Below are 24,404 nucleotides of genomic sequence, written 5' to 3'. Positions count from 1 at the left end.
AGGCACAGGATTTATATCTCGTAATCGCTAGTATGAACCCTAAAACATGTGACGTTTGGAACCAAAGATTCCCTTGAATCTCCTAGAGAAAGACCGGCAAGTCTAGGGAAGGTTGGGGAGTGGGAAGGGAAAAGGCTTTCTCTGACTCTCTCGCTTTATACATACACACTCACTAACTGCCCGTTTTAGTACATCTCTCTCTAGTCTAGACAGAGACAGGGCGCCTGCTGCATACATCCCAGATAAACTCACAGACATGGGAATGAGGAAAATGAGCAGTATTTTGAGGGAAAATATTTGGCTCATTATAAGTGAATCACTGAATTTGCGTGCGTGTGTGTATATATACACACACACAGGGGAATCGAAAACCGCCCTCTCAGGGTATCCAGACATCTGTTTATCTCGCGGTATGTACACATGCATATTTGTATATTCACAAATATATTTTATATATGATATACCTTTCTATATCTTAGATTAGTCTTATTTTTGTGTACATGTTATATACAAATGGCTACGCCCCTTCACAATGAAAAATGTTTTCTCACTGGGCAATAGATTGCTTTCAAAGAGTTTGTGTTTTGTTAACCAAAAGTCATGCATCTGATATTTCCAAACGGTCCACAACAAACAACTCCATTTCCTTTGGAGAATTGTGCAGCCGCTATTGCAGTAGTGTGTGAGTTCTGATGTTCTGTATTACGTGCATTTAGTTTACTAAGTGATTAAGGTCTCAAAAGTTGGGTATAAAAGCAAAATATCTGCCCACAAACACTTGTGCCACGGAATGACTTCTTGGTGAGTGAAAGCAATATAACAAAATGGACATAATCGATCTTTTATTTCCTCCTCCCCCAACACACACACATTTTGATCTCACGCTAACCATTGTTGTTTCTGTTCAAATATAATACGAGGTTGGTTGTGTTGCAGTTCAGTGTAGGATTCTCCTACCCAGAAACTAGCAGATGATAGAAGAAGGAGGAAACCGTCTAGATTGTATTATTAATTATTATTGTTATCTAGTAGAATGATTGGAAATATAATAAAGTCCAAAGGGGTCTTAATTATTCTATTCATTCTTTAGTCTATGTTATTGCTCTCCCCTGAGGATATAATGGTCTATACTCGTGTAGGGACTAAAGGGGAGTGATTCCCACCTCTTTAATAATTTTTCCTCCTTGGTGTATGGTGCTGTTATTGACCATATCCACGATGGCTACTCCCAAGTTACAGCGGATTCCAAAAGAGATGCAGAATCCCAGTCCACTCATGATGGCAATAATGTACCTCCGGGGGAGCCCAAAGCAGGTACAGTCACACATTGGGGCTTTCTTCTCGGGCACTTCCAGGGGTTTCCCATCCTCTGTCAGTTCGATGTTGTCCCCAGGTTTCTGTTTCTTCTCAAGGACTCTGCCCAACACAAGGGAGAAAGACAAGCAAGAGACTTGAAGCCAACTCTCCCGGATAGGTCACTTGAATGACAAAGTCACTATGACTAAAAAAAACCACCCAACAGTTGTTCTGTTAGCAGCGACCTGTGGGATTCATAATTATTCACCTCCTCCCCAAAGAGGGAGGAGCAACAGAAAATGATTGTTCATCTAGCATTAAAGACCCCTTGTTAAATATGTAGGCTGCGTTAAGAAGACATATGCTGCAACAACTGCAGAGGCGCCATGTTGTGGAGTTCAAAGGGGATTGTTGGGAGCTAAAAAATGATCTTGGAGGTTTAACTCTATTGTGATTACATTATAAATATCAGGTGAATGAATTCTACAATGCATCCTACTTGTGGAGCATAAAAATGTTGCAAAGATAAGCTATTATTTCTGTTGATTCCAGATCTGCAAAATGGCTGTCCTGGACATTTGAACGAAACATGCCAGTGTTTGAGAAATATCCATCTGCATCTGACTCAATGCCTGGCAATACTAACGTCTTGAATTTGCAAAGCTTAACCTGCACTGTGATCATCAACTGTTTAGATTTGCAAAGAATAACCTGCACCGTGATCATCAACTAGATTAGTCTAGATCTGTTTTTATACGTTGCTTTCGGTCTCCACATTTAGCAAAATATTAAATCGAAGCTCCCAGCGTTTTATATGTAAATATCTCAAGAAAAATTAGTACTTTAATGTGTACACGTTTTGATATAACGAATCTATGCTGGCATTCGCACCCACAAAGTAGGTTTCAAAACATGTACGTGCATTTTATTTTTATATGGCAGAGAAGTCTTAATATGGGTTTTTTTGAGGAAAAATGGGCTGATTTATCGAGAAAATATTTCCCAGGTTGCTGATTATCAGTAAAGTTCAATGAAGGGCAAAATAACTACTCAGAAATGCATCCCCCTGAAGAACAGGTTATTTGAAAACTGCATCAAAACATTCCATTTTGTTAGAGCCTTGCTCCCCAAACCTACCAATCCTTGCTCACGTGAACAATTCTCCGCAGGTGAGTAATTCAACCGAGGTCAATTCCCCTGAGTAATGGGTGAATAACGATTGGCAGGATAAGATCCAAAACGTTATCCACATGATGTATAACGAAAGTATGGGCCATGCCCTGCAGCACGTACTTATTTGAATTTGCTCTTCTTACTCATCGGGGGAAGGTTTACTCACTTGAGGGAAGATTGCAAGATCCCCATCCTCTTAAAATGCAATTAAAATATAACAGTATATTTTATATTTTAAAAACAGATTCATTTAAATGATAAAATCTGAGCACAGCTTTCGCACAGAATTGATTTGATACTTCTTGGAATAAAGCAAAGATCTTGGGATATAATAAACTGATAATTTCCACTTTAAAATTACGGATAGACAATTATAGGTTGACTATCTATAGTGTGGTTAGTCCTGATGGAATATTAATTAAATCCTTGGAAGATCAAAGAGTGTCTTACTTAGATAATTTAAAAAAAAACCTGGTTGAGAAGTGACCTAGAGTCCTAGACTGCATCGAGAGAGGCAGGTTTATTTTCATATCTATTAAAGAATATTTATGGCTGAACTCGATTATTGTAGTTAAATTCGTAGAGAACAAAACACATTTCCCATGGTATTCGAGAGGCCCATATTAATATACTCTATTTTTCAGGTATTTTATATTTTTCAGTCCGTTTTAAAACATTAAATTTATGTGAGCTGGTGGTAAAATAACTATATGTTTCAAGACTCCGACTGTACTAGTTTCTATTCATATAAAATGCATAATTTGACCTTGATGATTTCGTTCATATTTCCTTTCTATCAAAATTGCATGGGAAGTTGTAAATCAGGTGACATTATTGTTGGAACAATACGGTGCCTGTGTACAATATTGCCGCATAGGTGGAGAAAAACAACATCCACTGTAGGTATGAAAACAATCCCCGCATTTTGCTTTATTCAGAAAATCTAATAACATTGGGGAGAATGGGTTAGCTTGTTTTAAAGGAAAATGTCCGAAAACCTATTCAAGCGATATTTTTTATTTGATCGTTTTCTCGTAAAAACATATTTTGGGGTCACCAAAGTCGCCAGATTTTCACAAGGCCGTTTATGTGGCTACATTCGAGGAATGGAGGGTTCAAATTTCGTGTCAATGCGATTCAGGTGTGTGGTTGCATATATCTTTCTATATGCAGACCTGCAGACGATGGAAAGACAGTCAACTCCTTATTGCTAGATTAACTTTCGTATTTCGTCTATTGCGGTTGTGCATTTTCTACAAAAGAAATCGATCCTTTTCTATGCAGACGGATAAATAATTGAAGGCATTTCTCTCGATATATTTATCCTAGCTTCAGAGAGAGAGAGAGATCGGTCGGTTATCAATTATTTATGCATTTTTCTGTTTTTCTTCCGTTGACGGGCGGTTGCACCAGGGAGTCGGTTAATCGAAATCAGGAATGATTGCCTAGGATTTTGTTTCTATAAGGAAAATGAAAAGGATCGTACTGGTGTCCTGCATTGAACTGAAATACAAATACAGGAGTGTGGATTCTGGTTTTAAACTGAGATCAAATGTCTGGGGTAGAAAGATGGGGAGAGGATCTCTTAAGCCAGATTTTAAAACACCCTCCACAAGACGATTACAAAAGTTATTTTGGTGCCATTGGTGCGTAATGGCAGAGCGTTAGTTTGTAGAATCCCGATAAATCAAGAAAATCTATCAATAGCTATGAATCTATCCTCAACCAAACGTACACAAATAGCGTATACAGTCCTCAAATTTATCCAGCAATGTTAGGCTGAGGGAAGACTCCCATTCTTTACAATAAGAAATCCAGCCCCTTGAAAGAGCCCTTTCTTACCTGTAGAGCTGACCGAGCGATTTCCCCGCAAAATTCTTCAGTCCCTCCTTGCCGGGGGTCAAAATCCTTTGTTTTACCGGCTCCATTCCTGCAGAGGTTTGCACTGGGCTCTACTCTGTGTTGAGCAGGGCACTGCTATGAACAGCGATGATCGCTCATATTGGTTTAATCTCTAACTTTCCCCCCATTAAATGACTATTGGTGCGTCTCCAGATAAAGGGAGTGTGTGTGTGTGTGTGTGTTGTGTGTGTGAGGAAGAGAGAGAAAGAGAGAGAGACCGCTGCATGCAACCCACGGATTTCCTACTAGAACAGAGTTGGGAGCTACAATTAGAAAGTCTTTTCGGAAGTGCAGGAGTCATTGGCAGAAGGTGGAGGCAGTGCCATGGCTGATTTGGGAAGGGGGGTGGCTCTACTTGGAGGAGAAGATGGTCCAGGGTTTAAAATAAATCCCGGTTTTCTGCTGAACGTTTCCCTAACCTGTAGGGGTGGAGAGGTGCGGGGGAGGCATCTAATTCTACCATTCCAAAGGAGAAGTCAAAAGTTCCCACTGCCCAGCACGTGCCAGCCCGCGAGAACCTGAGGGCTACGTTCCAAGGCAGCGCTCGGACAACAGCAGCCCCAGCGCTTCGTCACCGTGCGCAAGTCCTCGGCAGCTTCTCCCCCCCCCCCCCCCCCCCCCAGGTGCAGCGCGCACAGCGTCGGCTGGGAGTTCGCGCGCTGGGGGGCCGGAGCGTCTAATCTGCTCCGCGCCCTTTCTTGCGCCAGCGCGCGCCGGGGAGATTTCAGCACCACGGACAGCGCCGCTGCCTCTGGTCGCTCCGCGTTCTCAGCACCAGGGAGAGCGCAACCGGGAGCTCCGCGGGCTGCCAACTTTCATGGGGAACTGGGCGGATTCATTGCAGGGGGGGTTACGAGTGGCTGCCATGGAAACCGGAAAGGAGCGGTGTCATCGTCCCCTTCCAGGTTTTCCAGAGCACGGGCAGAGAAACTGGAGTTTATGAGACGCTGTCAATTTACTTTTGGACTCTCGCGTCGCGTTCTCCCCTTCCCTCCCTCCCTCCCTCCCTTTTCTGACGCATAGCCTGACCCTGTTGTTCAGAGCAAGGACTCCAGAGCATTGCCAGGGAGTTTGCTGCATGGTGCAGAGGCTATTGCACTTCAGTCAGTGATGCTGTTGATGTAAATAAAGGACGTGATCAGCTCGCTCAAGATAGCGCTGTGGGGAACCAGGGCCCCAGTGGCAAAATATATTGTAATATTAATACCGCATACAACTAATCTCACAGTTGTATCTACATAGACTGAATCTGTCTAAGATTTTATTTTATTTCTGGGTCTATAGTTATAAGTCTCTAATATATTATCATAATGTAGGTGTACAGATTAGACATCTACATGGTTTTTTACTTTTATACTTGTGCCATTTTATACCTTTGTGTCCTGCCCTTTTATGACATTGTAGTAATAATGCAATAATACAACTTTAAGATGTATTTTTTCACCACTTGAGTGATCAGCATATATTCTGAGAGTTTGGTTTTCATATCTTTTCACAATTGGGTAGAAAGACAATGTAGGCAAGGTAATATCTTTTACTGGCCCAACTTCTCTTAGTGAAAGAGACAAGCTTCCAGTTTGCACAGGCCCACTGCAAACAGAAGTAGTCATTTATCAATTTCAATCACCTAGTGGATGCTTGTGCATGTTAAAGGTAATGTTTATTTCTAAATCATCATTACCGCATTTATGTTGGGCCTTTTTCCAATATTAAATCCACCTGAGAGTTTCTATTACAATATCTATTCAACAGAAAAAAGGAAATTAATAATTTTATGCTCTTCCAACCTCTTTCACTTACTTACTTTCTTTCTAACAAAAGTTTATATAAATCAAATATTTTAAAAATGAAGGTGAAAGAATAATTTCCTGCTAAAATATAGCCCTACCACAATATTATTTTTAAAAAATCTAGATCATTTAAAATTTTTTGCTAATGTTGCCCCCTGGTGGATGGACAATGGTATTTTACATCAGCAGTGCATGTTCAAATCATAGATAATTCTTATAACACTCCAGTGATAGTAGCTTCCAGATTGTAGATCTATTTCAAAGATGTGAAAGCACCATAAAGTACCACAAAAGAAAGTAGATTTAAACTATATGCTTCTAAAACAAAATGCTTACTCCCACTCATGTGCTTTAGACAGCATGCTAAGTACTGGATCTAGTCTTCAGCACACGTTTCATCATACAGTCTTCTTTATACCTCACCTTTAACTTGTTGAAAGGAACTTTAGGATTTATTAGAGTCCATATTGCCATCCATAATTTTTATAATTGCATCTGACCATTGGGTCTTGTTTCTTCATTGTTTCAGTTTACAATTGCAGATATTTAAGACAACCTAATTATTAGAAATTTCCAGGAAACAGAAGGGATGGAAAATAATTCAGTCAGTAATGGGGAAATGTTCTAGACTCAGATTCAAAAATGATTTCCCTATTCAGGAAAGCATTAAGCACATACCTTAAATTAAGAGTGTGCTTTTCTGAATCTACTTACTATGGATGTGCTCTGAGCCCAAATTTCATTCCTTATCATGGCTATTATACTGCTATTACCAATTCTCATTCAATAAAGAGTGCTTACTGGTTTGGGAGAACTAAATAATAATTAATAATGTCAATCTGTATTCAGCCTAACACCCCCCAAGAATAGCTTTAGAGGCTTCATGTGCTCTTTCATTGACCACAAAAAAAAAAAAAAAAAAAAAAAAAGAACTATTTCTTAATTATATAAAGATAGACTCTAACAATCAACCCTGACAAGTTAAAATGCTACCATCCATAGTTGCATTGGTATTTCTGAATTGGGTACACTATGTCTAGTGTATACTATATTAGTAGTTTCCTGAGTCATTTCCCATTGAAAGTTCTACTAATTGTTTCAACTTCAGTTCTGAAAGCACATTGGTTGAAAGTAATTACATATTCCTCAAACAACCCAGTAAAAACACTCTCTTCTCAAAGAAGCTATTGTACAATTGTGGGATGATGTGTGACTCCAGCGGGCTAAACATTCCTGAAGTTTTTCTTGTGGGATTGACTGCAGACAGCTCTATCTATGATTGATCTTGCATACTTTGTTCAGGCAGTATTCCCATTAACTGTCAATGGAAGTTTTTTTTTTTTCCTGACTGAAGACTGCAGGTTTGGATGCCTGAAATGGCCCATGTACTGCATATTCTCCCTGATGTCTTCTGGCTGATTGTATTCTTAATGAATTAAGTGAAATAGAAGCTGAAAGTTCATGATTATATTTTTCAAAGCTCAGTGTGTCATATTATTAGCCATGGAGCCTTGAGGTTTTTTAATAGTACTCATCAAAATAGTATCTAGAGATGTATAAAAATCATCCTGATAATATAAGTCTCTGACTAGGTGTCTGAATCAGCTTGCTAAATTTAGTTCTGTCTCTAATATACATGGCACTGTATTACGTATCTGTAGTGTGTGTATAAGTGAACTAAACGGATTTTTTTATTAATTTAAATATTTTTTTCCCTCTGGAGCAGTGGTTCTCAATGTGTGGTTGGCAACCATCTTGCAGGTAGCCCCTAGACTTGGGACTTAACCATCCTCCAGAAGGGAGCCCATGCTGGCACTCCACTGTCCCACTCATGAGGTTGGAACACCAGTGCCAGCTTCCCTCTGTGGGCTGAGGGAAGCCCTGAGCCTCGTGGACCAGATCCAGCTCAAGGGGGGGGGAGGGAGGAAGCAGCTCCATGCACTGCCACTGTCCCTATCCTTCCCCCAGCAGGTAGAGGAATGGCAGTGCAGGGAACTGCTCACCTGGAGGTTTTCCCTGCTGCTCCCATTGGCTGGAATTCCATTCAATAGGAGCAGCAAGGGGAGCTGCCTGGGAGTGGCAGGGGTCACAGAGCCAAATAAATGCCCCCCTCTTCCTCATACCTCCCTCCACTGAGACTTTGCACACACCCCCCCCCCCCCCCCCGCTCCTACACCCAACCTCTCAACCAGACCCACACATGCTCCAGCCCGATCCTGCACCCTTCCTCCCACCCAGATCTCGCACCCCCATGCCCCTCCTGGACCCATTTTGTCATAATGTGTGGTTGACTGGTGGTCCGTGGAAAAGTTTGCATTGAATGTGTTGGGCTGCAGTCCAGAAAGTTTGAGAACACCTGCTCTAGAGATTGCCTGCAACCTTGCTTTTGCTACATCACTCATTACAAAATGTATTGGCTTTTCTTATTATGTGACATGCATACAGATCCACCAGTGGAGTGGTACTGTATGATGGAATCTATCCACAAAACTGCAACTTTGTTGATGTACATTTAAGATATTTAAAAGACCTGCCCTTTTATGCACACATTCATATTCAGCCTGAGATATCCAGATCCCCCTTGGTGGTTTTGAAAATCTAAGTTTCAATAAAATAGCATAATATAAAGTACAGTTCTGTGATGTTCAGAGTTGTTTATCCCTTACAAATTCAGCAATTCAGAAATCAATTTAGAAATGATGCTAACATAAGAATGTCCATATAGGGTTAGACCAAAGGTCCATCCAGCCCAGTACCCTGTCTGCCAACAGTGGCCAATGCTAGGTGTCCCAGAGGGAGTGAATCTAACAGGTAATGATCAAGCGATCTCTCTCCTGCCATCCATCTCCACCTTCTGACAAACAGAGGCTAGGGACACCATTCCTTACCCATACTGGCTAATAGCCATTTATGGACTTAACCTCCATGAATTTGTCTAGTTCTCTTTTAAACCCTATTATAGTCCTAGCCTTCGCAACTTCCTCAGGCAAGGAGTTCCACAGATTGACTATGTGCTGTGTGAAGAACTTCCTTTTATTTGTTTTAAACCTGCGGCCCATTAGTTTCATTGGTGGCCCCTAGTTCCCTATTATGGGAACAAATAAATAACTTTTACTTATTCACTTTCTCCACACCACTCAGGATTTATATATCTCTATCATATCTCCCCTTAGTCTTCTCTTTTCCAAGCTGAAAAGTTCCAGTCTCTTTAATCTCTCCTCATATGGGACCCATTCCAAACCCCTAATCATTTTAGTTGCCTTTCTCTGAACCTTTTCTAATGCCAGTATATCTTTTTTGAGATGAGGAGACCACATCTGTACACAGTATTCCAGATGTGGGCGTAGCATGGATTTATATAAGGGCAATAAGATATTCTCCGTCTTTTTCTCTATCTCTTTTTTAATGATTCCTAACATCCTGCAAGCAAGGCTCACTGATTAAGGATGAAATTCTGGCTCCTTTGAAGTCAGTTTGTTCATTAACTTCAGTAAAGCTAGGATTTCACCTTAAGAATGGTACAGTTAACCTCCTTTGGTTAACTGGGGAACTATAATAGCCCAAAGAGATGTAAAGAACCGTAATCTCTCTTGGAAAGAACTCAGGCCATATTGGAAGTGTGAAGGCAGAGAAATTGATGGAAGGGAGACTGTGTCTGGAGGAAACAATAGCTCATTAAACCAATAGCCATCTATTTCCTGTGCATTTATAACAGTGATTCTCAACCTTTTTTATCACTGCAGTTCTCACAGATTTCTATGTTCATGTGGCCCACACCCACACAATATATATACTGATGTATGGCCATGAGAAGGTCATCTGGACTACAGCTATGTGCTGACTGGGCTACCAGCTGCATGTGTACATTGTGTCAAGAACCACTGATTTATAATATAGTTTTGTTAGTAGGTTACTCATTAAATGGATCCTGTGGCAGATTCTTAGCCACTGCTAAGAAAATGAGACACAAAGATGGCTTTAACTCATCTTTATGCTATTCTATCCACCAAGGTCTGTGCTGGGCTGGTCCTCGGCAGAATTTAAAACAGCCTATGACTAATTCAGTTATGACTTGAAGGCCTGATTCGTAGCACCTAATCAATGGTCAATTCTGTGGCCTCGACCCATTGTGCTGGGAGGTCATCCATGACTGAGGTCTCTGTGGTGTGCTGAAACTCAGCCAATGCAGCATGTAGTTGTAGCTTGGTTAATGTGGCTTCCTTGATGATTTTGCCTGTCTCCTATAACTGAGACTTGCTTTATCCTGGAGTGAGGTGCAAGGTGCCAGTCCCACCCAAAAGGCTACTGAGGAATTATGTTGAGAGTTTCTGTAAGATATATACATACACACACGGTTTATTAAATTGTGAAGTATTCAAGGACAGGATAGTGTCTTCTAGTGTGTCTGCAAAGCATCTAGCATAATGGGACCCTGATCTCATTTGGGTAGCTGGAAGTTCCCCTAAAGCAAATAAAAAATGTCTCTGATTATGCCATACTTTGGAATATATTATTCCATTATAGCACTGAAAAGCCACCTACATTCTAGTTTCAAAGCCCCTGTAAGTATTCTCCTCTTGTGAATCTCCTGAATGTGGTTTTAGCTGAACTAGTCTGAACAGTTCCTAAGCAGTCAGACAGAAAGAAAGTTAATGCTTGGATCTACTCTGATTTAGCCTATGCTTATTGCAAATACAACCCTGGGGCTTTAGGGTGAGAGCACAGGAACAGCTAGGGCAGAAGAAAAGACACACGCACACAGATCCAGGATCTAACAGGGATCTGGCACAGGGATGGATTGTGCAGTCTTGGCAAGAAGAATCCTCTGCGTGTAGCTCTGCTGGCAAACTCTGTTCAAAGTGAACCGAATAAATTAAATTAGGAAATATTCTTAGACTCCTTAGTCACCGTTTTCTCTTCCAATGAGAAACTGACTCACTACAAAGCCCTCTCTTCCCTCCTTCCACTCCCATGTCATTGCATTTGCTTGGCAAAGGGATAACATTAATAATTCTAATAAGAAGAAAGAGAAAAATTAAATTATTGCACTAATCCAGGGCATTCATTGAAAGGGTATGCTTCTGTTTTAAAGCACTCTAGTTTTCAGGTTTGATTATAATGTCAGAGTCTGATTCTGGGTTAATTTAAAAGTTAATTTGACAAATCAGAATCAAGGGCATGCTTTATTTGGTTGAAGGCATTGCTGGTTCCCTCTGGTGGTGGAAGTGAATAATACAATGCAATATAAATGGGGCTTTTTGTTTGTTTGTTTTTTACTGTATGTAAGAGTGTATGGTATTTCAGCCTGAACACAGAGAGTTTGATTTTAGGATAGCGTATTTGATTGCTCTGCAGTTTTAAATTTTCTAGCTACACTAGGAGGTTCTAGATTCATTTTTTCCCAACTAGTTTAACATAGAATATTTTGTTTGGTATCTAGCGGTCTATCAGAAACCATCAACAATTGCCAAAGCCCAGTTAAAGTGCCAAACAAAGCAACACTGCATTATAACACCTGTCGCTTATCTGCTTTGTCATAGAAAAATTTGGTGTCATAAACTTTATTCATGCCATAGGACTAAATATGCATGCTTAACTTGTTTCTGGCTATCACAGCAACATCAATATTTTGCATTCTTGTTCTGATCCAAAATTTAATATCAAAGGATCCCAAAGATCTTTAGCAAACAGTTATATAGAAGTGCAACTACCTCTGAGTGAAATAGCAACCATTTTAGCAGTGCATTGGAACACTGCACAAAAGTTTAGGTGTGTGGACCTTAATGATAAATAATTACCTACATTGAAATCTGGTCAAGTACAGTGGTGTTAACATGTGTTCATTTATTAATGCTGTTATGAGATATTTAAATAACTTGCCTAGATCCTGTTTTACCTTATTATATCTAATCTAGCCTATTTTTGTTTTTGTTTTAATAACACCCTTTAATTGCTCTCAAACAACAGACAAGCATGGCTTAGCCTTACAGTAAATAAGAATACTTTTCACCACTCTTCAAGTGTAAAGGTGGGGTTTAAAGTGAATGTAAAAATAATTTATGCTGCCTTAATGCATTTTAACATTACTACAGCTGTTTAAAAGCATCTTTGTGTAAATAAGAATCCAGCCCAGCCCCTCTAGAAGGATGGTGCCCAATTCTTTTGTTGCTTTGTTGCCTTAATGCTGTTTAAAAAGCCATTTTTGGGTCCTTGTCTTCCTGACCCACCCGTTCTAAAAATATCTCTTTAGCATAAAAAAGCCCCAACACTATAATATCCATTTTGGAGGGGTTTCATATCTATGGCGATGCTCAAATAAAGGTTTTTTAGAAAATCTGGATTAGTGAGCAGAGATGTTAATGAAAAACTTTGAGTCTTAATGAGTCATTCCTGTCTATTGTGTAACTCTTCTGTGTGAACAGATACAGCGCTCTTGCAGAATTTTTTACAAGACCTGTCTAAGTTGGCAAAAATCTTGTCATGGCTATTAATTTTCTGAGGAAATTTCCTATTTCATTTTTCTCATTATCACAACCATACGAAAATACCCAAACCAGCTCTAGTTGTTGTTTGTCTCAGGTCTTGATAATCTGTTACCTTTTGAAACACATCTCTCATTGCCTACAAACAACAAAGATTTTTGGCTTTTGTTTCATGATAAATATTTAAAGAGCTAAATGATGGTTGGCATTTTCTTTGGGGAAAGAGTCCATATTTTTCAAAGTAAACATGAGAATAAATATCCTTTCTCTTACCACAAACCATATAGGAGAGCTTAGGATTTTAAAATGTTCAGAGTGAGCCTGTGCAGTAGAATGACTGTGTTGATGTAGCTTTGTTCAATACCTAGGGTGTGTCTGTTTTCCCTCTGGGAACATTTAAACAGTACATCATTAAAAATGGCAGGAAAATGTATGCTTTATTTTAGGACACTGCTAATGAGCACATTGACGTCTGTGCTGTGTTCATAGGAACAAGGGATCGGGGTGTCCAACACTTATTAGTTTGAGGCTGAAACACTGCACCCTCCTGCTTTCCATTACTTTTGAAATACCTGGGATCCTGAAGTGATCTTGTGTAACTAGAAACATTGGCATCTCCTGAACACAGAGTTAATTTCCAAATGTCTCAGGGAACAGACTATACAGATGCTGGGCATGTGGTTCATCTCATTTCTTTTCATCATATAATACTAATTTGACATCTTTTATACCCAAACATTCTTGTTACATGTTGGAAGAGACCCTGCTGTGGCGTGGAGGAGTATTTTGGCTTTGTTAGAGAAAGCTGTGGCTTCAAATGCAATTAGCTATGTGCAATTAGATGACAAATTAGGAAGAAAGTACTATTCCCCATGTTTGGCATGGTGTATCACAGAGCAATGTACGCTCCTTTCAGAAAAAGTATGGCCCGAGTCCTACTCCCATTGCCACCAGCATTGCTAGATGAAGTTCCATACATTTATATCCCAGGTTATAGGAAACCTGCAATATAAAATTACTAAGTCTGAATTTTTAGGTGGAGAATTAAAACTCTTTGGGGCAACACATCTCGCACTGCATATTTAAAATGCAAATTTCCACAGTTGCATAGCTGATTAAGAAATAGCCATGATTAAAAATTAAAAAAACAAAACCCTGAACTGTTTACTTGGGCTGCTCGTTTACATCCTCTGTAAAAAAAATCAAATAGGGATTTGAGGATTTGACTCAATATAAAGATTTAGCCATTTTACTGAACATGATGCATTTTGCTAAGTGGTCTTCTACCCTTTCCTAACTAAACTTCTCACAAAGTCCCTATGCTTTGATCCTAAACCTACCATAGATACTTCAGTAACTATTTCACTTTAGATGTTCTAAAGTCCTGCTCAGGAATAAAGAAGGGATATTTCCAAAATATTAAGCATGCCTTACTCATGAAAAATGTCCATTAAACAACATGAAAGCAGGGGTCAAACATGAGATCTGTGTAAACAGACAGGAGAGAGCACCATCTGAGCTCTGCAAATGCAGCATTACAGCTGCCTGCCAGAGGTCCTGCGATCACAATAAAGAGGGTGGGGGGAGTTCATTGGATGAATAATGAATTCCTGCAGCATGTAACTTGTTAAACATTGTTGCTATTTTCTTGTTCTTTTGCTTAAGTTTCTCCCATGGTAACTTTTCAAACTTGCATGTAATCCCTTTTTCAGAAGGTGTCAAGATGAACAGACCTGCAAATGCAGCCTGTCTGTCTGAATTTATCCACCTCAACAGGGACTGCATGGGCAGTGGTAAGGCAATATGCTCAACATAATGTCACCACCTTTGAAGTTTAGAAAGTAGCCCAGTCTTCATGCCCATTCAGTGTTTCTGAAGAAGATTCAGCCTCCTACGATTCGTATCAATTCGAGACAATTGTGACACAGCACTTGTCTACTAAAAATTGGAGACCACCAGTTCCTTTCACACTGAGCAAGTTGTCAGACAGCCGTGACTTTTGGTTGTTGGCTCCTTTCTAAGGGTCCAAAATCCACTGAATTAATAGCATAGGCTCACATTGATGTCCATGAATTTTGAATAATGCCAATAACAGACTTCTGGCTTTTTATGAGCACTAATTTGAAATTCTTCATTAGCCACAAACTCCTAATCTGAATTACTGAGATGCAAATACTTTCTAAAAAATCCTTTCTGTTTGCACAGTTGTGTTCACATCCACACTCTTCTACTGGGAGGCACCTTGTAGCTCATGGAAACAGCATTCCCTGGAGGCCATTTATCCTGCTAAAGCTCTCTATTGAATCCATGGGTCCAGACAGTCTAATATTATGTCACCCTCTAAACTGAGTTGGTTTCATTGCTCCCACAGATTTTCATAGCATGATGCCTACTTTTTATGATTTATGACAAGAATATTAATCACCCTCTGCATGGTGCATGCCTCATCATCAGTGTGCACCATAAATCATCCAGAGCTACCTTCACATCTGGTTAGCATTACGCCTAAGGTATCAAGCTCTGCAGTCTGTCTCAGTCTGCATGGGCATCTTAGCTTCGCACATTCACTGTGCCTTGAGTGTTCTTTTCCAGAAAGCTTAATAAATCAATCGCCTGTTATTCAAAAGCCACCCCACCCCCGTGCAGCTAAGCAGCAGTATTAAAAGGCTCCAAAGAGAGCCCCCATCAGTCCTCCTTGACTAGAAGCTTGGTGAATAAGTCATAAATCCTGAATGGTAATGGGAGTGTACATCAAGTGAGAGAAAAATCATTGGATTTGGTGGGGCACAGAAGGGAAGGAATTATAAGAAAGGCTGCAAATTTCTCTGTAGGGACTCACCTACAGGAAACTAAGCACTACCTTATATGTAATGGAATCTTCTTAGAGAGCATTAGTATTTATGCAGGGAATTCTGCAGGGATGTGAGGTCTGGAAATCCATGAACAGAATGTGGGGCTCTGGATCCTCAGAAGTGCCAATCCACTGTCTCTTTCTCTAGCCTGCTCCTGGTAAGCTATCTGAATGACTTTATGGAGCCTCTCTTTCGCAAATATTGTGATAGAAACCTCCATGAATGGCCATTCTATCTATGCTCCACTTCATAGTAAAGAAACAAAGTGGTGCAAAAGGCCAGGTGTGGTAACCCTGCATTTGGGTGAATGCCACTCTTTAAGCAAAAGTTGTCTTGAGTTAGTTTTGTGGTCTGAATTTCAGAAGTACTGAGTGAGCTCTCTGGGTGTTTAGTACTTCTGAAAGTGAGTCCTTATTCTTAATGAATGTGTCCAGTTTAGTAAGGATGCAATTAGCTGAGATTTTAGCCTTTTTCACACGCTTCTCCAAGACTTAATGAATGGAAAGATGTAAAGTAATACATTAACATGAAATGAAAATGAATAATGAATGGTTGACAAGGATTGCTAAAAGTGGGGTCTGATTTTGATCTCACTTGCAAAACTTTTCATTTTGATATAATTCTATTGAAATATGCCTTTGGAAGGAAGATCAGAATCGTGCCCTTTCTGGTCTCTGCTGATGAGGAGGGAAAATAGTGCAAACTAAGCTTTTCAGTTCCTGATTGCATCTGAACACCCAGTATCTCCTAATGTGTCAGTATCTGTTCTTTTACTCCATGTCTAGACTGCGGTGCTGTTTCGGAATACTGGAAGTATCCCAAAATATCTATTCCACATCTTTTGAGCACTCCCGCTATTTCCAAATAGATTTTGAAATAATGGGCATGCTATTTTGGCATCCCTGTAAACCTCATCCCGCAAGGAGTAAGAGATGTTTTGGAATAGCACTCTATTTCAAAATTTGGCGCTGTGTAAACAGTGCCAAAATTTGAAATAAACTATTTCAAAATGAACTTGAAATAGGCTGTGCAATTTGCATAGCTCAAATTGAGTAGCTCATTTCGATCTAAGGGTGCAATGTGTCTACATTGGCATGATTTTGTGGAAAAGCGGCCGCTTTTGTTCAGAAACATGCTGCCTGTCTACACTGGCGGGGAGTTCTTGCGCAAGAAACTGATGTTCTAATGTGTGAAATCAGTGCTTCTTGCGCAAGAACTCTGATGCTCCCGCTCAGGAATAGGTCCTCTTGTGTAACTGTTCTTGTGCAAGAGACCAGTGTAAACAGGCAACATGAATTTCTTGCGTGAGAAAGCTCAATGGCTAAAATGGTCATCTGCACTTTTTTGCGCAAGAGAGCGTCCACACTGGCATGGATGCTCTTTCACAAAAGCACACCTCTTGCGCAAAGGCACATTCCAGTGTAGACGCTCTCTTGTGGAAATACTTTACCGTAAGAACTCTTGCGTTAAAGAGTATTTGTGCAAAATCATGCCATTGTAGACACAGCCTTAGAGAAGTGAAATAGCCTGTGATGGTTATCCACCACAATATGTTTGGAATGAATAATCTTTGAAAGGTTTTGTAACCTTATCACAATTTATTGATTTTTGTCTGTAGGCCCTAAAGCACAGGGAGAAAATCCAGGTAGCTGCAATGAAACCAGAATGGAGAAATCGTAAATAATTTGTGAAGTAGAATTGGAAGTGGAGGACTGAGAAGCCTCAGCAAGAGGAAAATGCACTTTCTACTTTCGCAGGTGAGCAAAAGTAATGCAAGCATCTATTCCCTTTGAAATCATTGCCAGAAGCAGACGTTTTCTTGAATCCAAGATACTTTATTTTTTGAGTGAGAAGCTTTTTGTTACAAGATGGACTTTTTTCAAAACAGCATTTTTGAAAAATTGTCAGTATACAATTTTTCCTTTAAAATTACATACTTAAAAACATCTTTGAAAAATATGAAAAGCATTGAAAATGTTGAAATTTTCAAAAAATGGGAAAAAAAGAGTCAATAAACAAACATATTTGTTTATCAGAACGAGGGTTCTGGTAAGTGAAAAATGTCAATACAGTTGGATCTCCCTGGTCTGGCACCCTATGGATCTGACCGGTCTGGAACGAGGGCATTTGCAGGACCAGGGGAGGTCCTCTGCCAGCAGCACCCCCTGCCCACCACCCTTTTCCTGCCACTGGCTCTGCTTCAGCCCCAGCTGCTTCCCCCCACAACTGGCCACACTGGACTGCTGTCTGGCTCCCCTCCTGCCAGCCTCACTGGGCTGCCAGTCTTGCTGCTTGCAGCTGGGCTGCTAGCTCTGACCCCAGATCCACTGCTGCCATCCCTTCTGCGACCAGGCTTCTAGACCCTGGATGTTGCCAGACCAGAGTGTCCTGGTTTTGGGAGGTGCAATGGTAGTCATTTTGTTAACATTTTCAGTGGTACATTTGCTTAAAGTGTCATGATCAATTTTGACCAAAAAAGGATCCGTTTTCAACCTTCTGAAATGGTAATATTTTAGCCCATTAGTTTCATTTTCCAGCCAACTCTCCTTACCACTTCATTAATTTTTAGCGTTTTGAATGAAATAGACCTAGGCTATTTCACTAATTTTAGACTAAATAATTTTATTGCTTATAAGCATCTCCCACGTATCTGGAATTAAATTGCCCCAGTTAATGCTTCTTACAAGTTTGAGAGATCAAAACATCTCCAAGGTGGGAATTCCTGACAACTGAAGTCATTAGAGTTTTGCCATTGACTATAAAGGGGCTAAAATTCTGCTCATAGTTGTCATCTTGACACAACTAGTTTTGTGGAGGAATAGAATTATGCTGGATACACAGAGGTCCTTTGTTGCAGAGTCCTCCAGATTCTGGTGTGAGAGTAAGAGGAGGCTATTTTGCAAACCTGGTCTCGAAAATCCCCACCTGCCAGGAAACAGAAGAGAGGGTTGATGCAAGTATTAAGGCTACACACTGCTATCTCTACAAAGAACACAGTATCTGCATGCTCAATAGACCTACTGGCATGGGACCACAGTGCTCTAAAGAAGATGCAGGTGTTTCGTGACAGGTGGTAAGGAAAATAAAGGAGAGCAAAAATGATCAGAACAGAGTACATGATCTTGGTGAGCTTATCCCTTTTCTGAGAGTGATGAAGGCCAGTCTTTTGCAATGTCCTGACACTGCTGCAGTAACAGTAGCAAATAGCAGTGAAAGGCAGCAAGCAACCAGCAACCGTGTAGCACATGGAAAGGGGCAGTGTTATATAGGTGCAGCTGGAAAATACATAAAGAGAGCAGATAGTTTTGTTGTCTGGGCATATCTGAGTGCTGGCAACATAGGAGATTGGCACACTGACCAAGCTAGTTACTGCCCATATGGAGAGGCAAATCAGTAGCGACTGTTGTTTATTTAACAACCACAAAGACTTTAATGGATGCACAATGGCCAAATAGCGATCCACACTCAGACAAGTGACAAAGTAGATGCTGCAGTAATAGCAAACATGGTAAATTGTCCTGGTAATCTTACAAAGAGCATCTCCAAAGATCCAGTGCAGCTGATGGAGATGGTAGTAGATCAGGAAGGGGAGGGTTAAGATCCAAGTGATGTCAGCCAAAACCAAGTTACAGAGGAAAACAGTGCTCCTGTTCCAGCGCTTCACCCGGAACACAAGGACCCAGATGACAGACACATTCAAAGTTAGTCCCACAACCAGGATAAAGAGGAAGGTTCCTGGGATGAGTGTTCTCTGGATGGTGCCGAGGATGCTCACAGCACTTCCACAAAAGTCTGCCTCTGCTTTCTGTCCAAATACAAAACAAACTGATTTCACCAAGGTGCGACATTATCAACTGACAAGTCTGCTCTTCTCCCATCACCACCAAAATGAGATGTCTGAATCTTCACTCGTGGGTCTTATCATGACACATTAATCAGAATAGGTGTGATCCCCCACCCACCAAACTCAATAGAGACGCCAATTGATTTGTAGGGGCTTTGGATCAAGACTCATAATAGTAGCTATAGGACTGATTCATCAGGTCCGCTAGTGTAACTCCACTGACATCCGTGGACTTAATCCTGACTTAAGCCAGTGCTATCTAGATGAGTCAGTCCTTTTGACTCTTCACTGCTAGCGTGGGCCCCAAGGGAGAAGCATTCATTAGTATTCATTTCCATGAATTCACTTTGATAATGTTAATATCCATGTTGCATTCGTTTTCTGTGAACTTCCAAGCAAACTAGTCTGCTGGTGGAAGTGTTCCCAGAAATAGCAAATTTTTAGCAAATATTTGAGCATAATTGTGGTAAGCACGTTTTTGATTTGTAGATGTGAATACCTGCACCAAAATCTGTTTCTGGAATTTATGCTCAGCCAATCAGAGTCCAAAAACACAGTGTGTGTCCCATAGGCCAACTCAAATCTAGTCATCAACCTTGAATTTCATATACTAGACCAGGCATGTCAAACTTGAAGCCTACTGAGGGCCGCACAAATGAAAACTGATAGCTTTCAGGGCCACCAAAGAAAATGTACTTCTATCGGAAAGTCATAATTATTTATTAATATAGATTATGTTTTAGGTATATTTTATAATTTTTCAGGTCTTGTTTTTATATAATACAATAATTTGATATGTAAAATTATTTGCCCATATAAAATAATTCTTAATTTAAATATATATTTAAGGTACTTTTTTTATATGATACGTAACTTGTTTTGTTTAAATAAAAACAAGTATAGACCGTGGTTAATCAAATAGAACAGGCTTCTGTGGAAATTTCAGATACTTTGTAAGTTTGAGATTTTGCATAAACATATAATATTCATGCAATTGCAAAAAAAATGACATTTATTGATATAAAATTAATATACATTTTGTGATTTTATTTGGGAATAAATAAACAAAATGTTAACAAAATATCCCCCTTTTCTCCCCCAGAGACAGGCACTCCCATACCCCCATTCTAACCCAATACCCCCTCTGCTCTAATCCAATGCCTCATCCCTCCCCCAGAGCCAGGCACTCCCAGTCCCCCCTAACCTAATGCCTCTCCCCTCCCCCAGAGCCACCCCCCCAACCTAATGCCTCCCCTCTCCCCCAGAACCAGCCCCTCCCCCAATGCTACTCCCCTCCTCTCCCCTAAAGCCAGGCACTCCCAGCCCCCACAACCTAATGCCTGGGTCCCAGAGCCTCCGCCACTGCCACACATTTCTTCCTCAGGTGCTGGGGCAGCGTGAGCACAGTGGCCAGCTGTGAACAAGCGCTTGATTCCTGTGCAGAGTGGCCGTCCGGCCATGAGCACGTGCTGGAATGCCCAATGCAGAGCGGCCCAGCCAGTTGTGAGCAGTCACTGCGGTGCCGGTCACACTTTATTCTTTTATCAAAACGTAGTATCAAAAATTTGATCAGGCCACATGCGGCCCTCCAGGGGCCTGTTTGACATGCCTGTACTAGATATTCATAATGAACAATTTGCTTGTGAAAAGAGCTACACACCAAAAGGCATTCTCAGAAGTGACACTTATGAATAGCAAATAAATTTGAGAAAACGGTCAGCAGATAGTTAATGAAGAGAACAAGACTGAAAATATACTGAATAATCGTCCACTGCTATACATTAAAGCCATCAGCAAAACTTTAGCTATAGATATTTTTCATCAGCATGTATCTTTCTAGATGGTCTTTTGTTTTTCTTGCTGTTACTATCACTTTTTAGATAGCAAAGAATCCCTGGGGATTCCAGCTATATATGGTTCATATCAATGAGCGATCAGTCCCAGAGAAATCATCTGTAACCTTATTCTCCTCTTACTCGACTGTAACTCCATTGAATTCAATGAAGTAGATCAGGAGTTATACCTGTGTGAGAGGAGAATCCAAATTCATACCACAGTCTTCAAATCAGTCCTCAGTCACAAATGGCTTGGGCTAAACTCTGATATCCTTATGCATGTTGATAAATACGTTAAACCACAAGTAGCCACACAGATTTCACAGGAAGTACCTTTGGCATAAATTACAAACATCACATTCTGGTCCTATTGATTAAGTAGCTAATATTCAATCCAGTCATAAGTTGTTCAACATTTGATTCACTTAGCCATCTAGAAGCCTTGATTTGGGGTACACAATTGCAGGGACACAAATGAATCTGTGTTTATTTAATGTCTAAAGACATGGAAAGTATTATGCAACAATCTTGCCCTACAATGAAACTAAACTTTAGTTGTTGTTATTATAATAAATGATTTACTGGTGTTAAATGTACAATATTAAAGAAGGAAATAGGCTTTCCCTTCCCCCGTTTCTTGTGTATTTTGTGGCCTGTGCTCTATTTTCATTGATTTACCAACAATAACTGTATCAGGACTGCAAGAATGAGAATCTAAAATAAGTTTTAAAAACCTGTATTTAAAAGGAATGAAGGAAGTGGTGCTTTGATGACAGCGTCACTTCATTACTTCATTTCTTGTGCTCAACTGTTGATACATTTTGTAGTAGTTAAGTATAAAGCCCCATAAATGCCCATGACTGCCTGCCCAATAGAAATTGTACTTAAACACCAAGTTAGGAAACCTCATACATTTACCTTTATATGGAATCATGAATATGACAGCCACCACGTAAGAGAAATGTGGCAAGAACTTACCTGGCCAGCTGTTCTCACCATCCTCATCCCTTATATTGTACTATTTTGTAAAGCTGTTAACTCCTGTCAGTACACATTTACTGAGGTAACTGCCTAGCTCCCTGACAGGCTAGATGTGTGAATAATCTCACAGATACAATGGCTTTGTGTGTGCACAGGAGGAGGGAAGAGAGTTCCATATATAGGCAGGTGTCTGATTACACAGGATGGAAATCTGAAGTGTTTTTCCCAAAGCCAAAAGCAAGTCAAGATAGATTTTCTGTATAGTTCGAAATTCTGCCTTGCTTCTAATATCTTCCAGCTGATAGCTGCTAAAACAAAAAACAGCTCCACCACCCTCCACAAGCAGCCTTTTGTATATGCTGAACTTCAGTTCTTCCTGTTCATTACCAATACATTGGCTCCTCTGTCGTATGTCATGTAGAAGACAAGTGATTTACTGCCAGACTGTAGTATGAATTTAAAAAACTCCTCTTGGCCATGAGATAATAAACACCCTGTTGATTCCTGAAGCAGAGACCTGCCTTGGCTGACTTCAAATTCATCCACTACCTCAGTGTCCCGTCATTGCTCACATACTGTTTGCTGCATGTGTTTTCTGAATAGCCTTCCCCTTCAGAGAAGCTACATCATCAACAAAAAATTCAAAGTGACTTAATTTTGAGGTCATTCCCTTCACATGATTAGCTGTTGACGTTGGCACTGAACACTTCTGTTATGTGTCAAAAAAATAGATTTCCTGTTATTTTGATGTTCTCCAAGGTCTCTCTCTCTCTCTCTCTCTCTCTCTCTAATATAATCACTGTGGCAGCAATAAGTGTAACACCAGCTGTGACACTTACCTCAGGACAGCCGGAACACTGAATCATTGTATCCCCAAGGGTTATACTTTGGTGGGTCTTGGACTGTCTGTCTTCTTGTCTGCCGCACCAGCAAACCCATAGAGAGACTCTGCTAGTCTCAACCTTGCATTTCAGGTAACAATCAGTGAACCGGTATCCCTGGAAAGATCTCTCTGCAGTCTCCAGTCCCTCTTACATCCAGTCCCTCTTACATTCATAGAAATTATTAAGTTTGCTGCCTCCAAAGAGATAGTACACATATCTAGTCCTGTTAACTGAAGACTCATGCTTTAACTCAATATAACACCACTAAGACATACAGAAACACTAAGTTTAAGTTTAGTATAAAGAACAGAGAATTGAAATGATACAAAGCATGAGAAAAAGAAAAGGGTTTGGTTCCAAAAGAAAACAAGCTGTCTAGTGACTAAAACTCAATGTTAGCAAGGGTCAGCCTTGCCTAATATGAGGGAAGAATCAGAGACTGTCAGAAGGTGTGGCTGGGTGTGACACACATTGTTTTCCACACCGCCATAAGCTCTATGTGACTTTCAGCAGCTTCCTCATGCCCATACAGGGGAAACATGGTTGATGAAGCTAGAGGATTTTAAGACATTGGCCTCCAGAACACGCTTCCCTCCTCAGCACCAATGGGATTGCAGACACTATGAAGGTATAGTGTTTTTGTGTAGGTTCCTTGGCCTCTATCAGGTTTAAGAGTGGCTGCCCTATATGAGTGGGGGAGTACATCCCACCCGTTCCTACCTCTCCTTTAGTGGGACAAGTTGGAATAACTTCCATTGGGATTCTTCATTAAGATTTTTAAACAAAAAGTCCCCTCCTATGGCTTTTCATACATAATCTAGTATGAAATCTGGCCTTTTGGTTTGTCACAAGACAGAGTGGCCAGAGACTGGGATTAACCTCTGGTGAAAAGCAAGCAAGACTGTTGATATAATCAAGTTTACCACAAAATATGCAAAGCTGAAGTCAGTTTTGGCATTAGAAAATAGGAAGTCTGTCAAAGTCAAGTTATGTGACTGGTGTATCCTAGCACAGGTTGGGATGTACCTCTACACCCAGCTGACTGGGAGTCAATTTTGTGGAACTACATAAGAAAAATCCCAGAACAAAACACATTCAAAAACAGATGGCATAGATTTTAGTAAAATGTGAGGAGTTTTGTAACTTGTACAAATCATACTATAAATACTACTAGCTGAAATGCTGCATATCACTGATGAACATCTTCTGTGTAGGTAAATCATGCTGCGAGAGAAGAATTGCTTCCAAAGAGAAAATACAGTATCTCCTTTTCATAGTCTACTGCTTTGGTTTAAGCTAATATGTTTGGCTAATTCTGGTTATTTGGACTTGTGAACAATTTTAAGAAGAAACCATGAGTGAGAT

General features: G+C 40.3%; 2 protein-coding genes across 2 annotated transcripts in view; both read right to left on the bottom strand.

The window, feature by feature from the left end:
- Positions 1–4,973, bottom strand: part of SLC17A6 (solute carrier family 17 member 6) — a 61,672-nt gene extending 56,699 nt beyond the window's left edge. The window contains exons 1-2 of the mRNA XM_075927750.1: positions 4,312–4,973; positions 1,164–1,416 (exon numbers count right to left, since the gene is read on the bottom strand). Coding sequence (XP_075783865.1) covers positions 1,164–1,416; positions 4,312–4,397 — 339 coding nt within the window. The 5' untranslated portion in view covers positions 4,398–4,973. The remainder of the gene's footprint in view (positions 1–1,163; positions 1,417–4,311) is intronic.
- A 12,287-nt stretch (positions 4,974–17,260) lies between these two features.
- Positions 17,261–22,895, bottom strand: LOC102462299 (P2Y purinoceptor 1-like). The gene is made up of 2 exons (XM_006111491.4): positions 22,153–22,895; positions 17,261–19,300 (listed from the first exon to the last, which is right to left on the bottom strand). The coding sequence occupies exons 1-2, from the start codon at positions 22,177–22,179 to the stop codon at positions 18,320–18,322; spliced, it is 1,008 nt and encodes a 335-aa protein (XP_006111553.1). The 5' UTR covers positions 22,180–22,895; the 3' UTR covers positions 17,261–18,319.
- Positions 22,896–24,404: the final 1,509 nt, after the last annotated feature.

The sequence above is a fragment of the Pelodiscus sinensis genome, chromosome 4 (genome assembly GCF_049634645.1).
Source record: "Pelodiscus sinensis isolate JC-2024 chromosome 4, ASM4963464v1, whole genome shotgun sequence".
NCBI lineage: Eukaryota > Metazoa > Chordata > Testudines > Trionychidae > Pelodiscus > Pelodiscus sinensis.
Note: the sequence above shows the minus strand (reverse complement) of the source record. Positions and strands in the feature narration are given on the sequence as shown.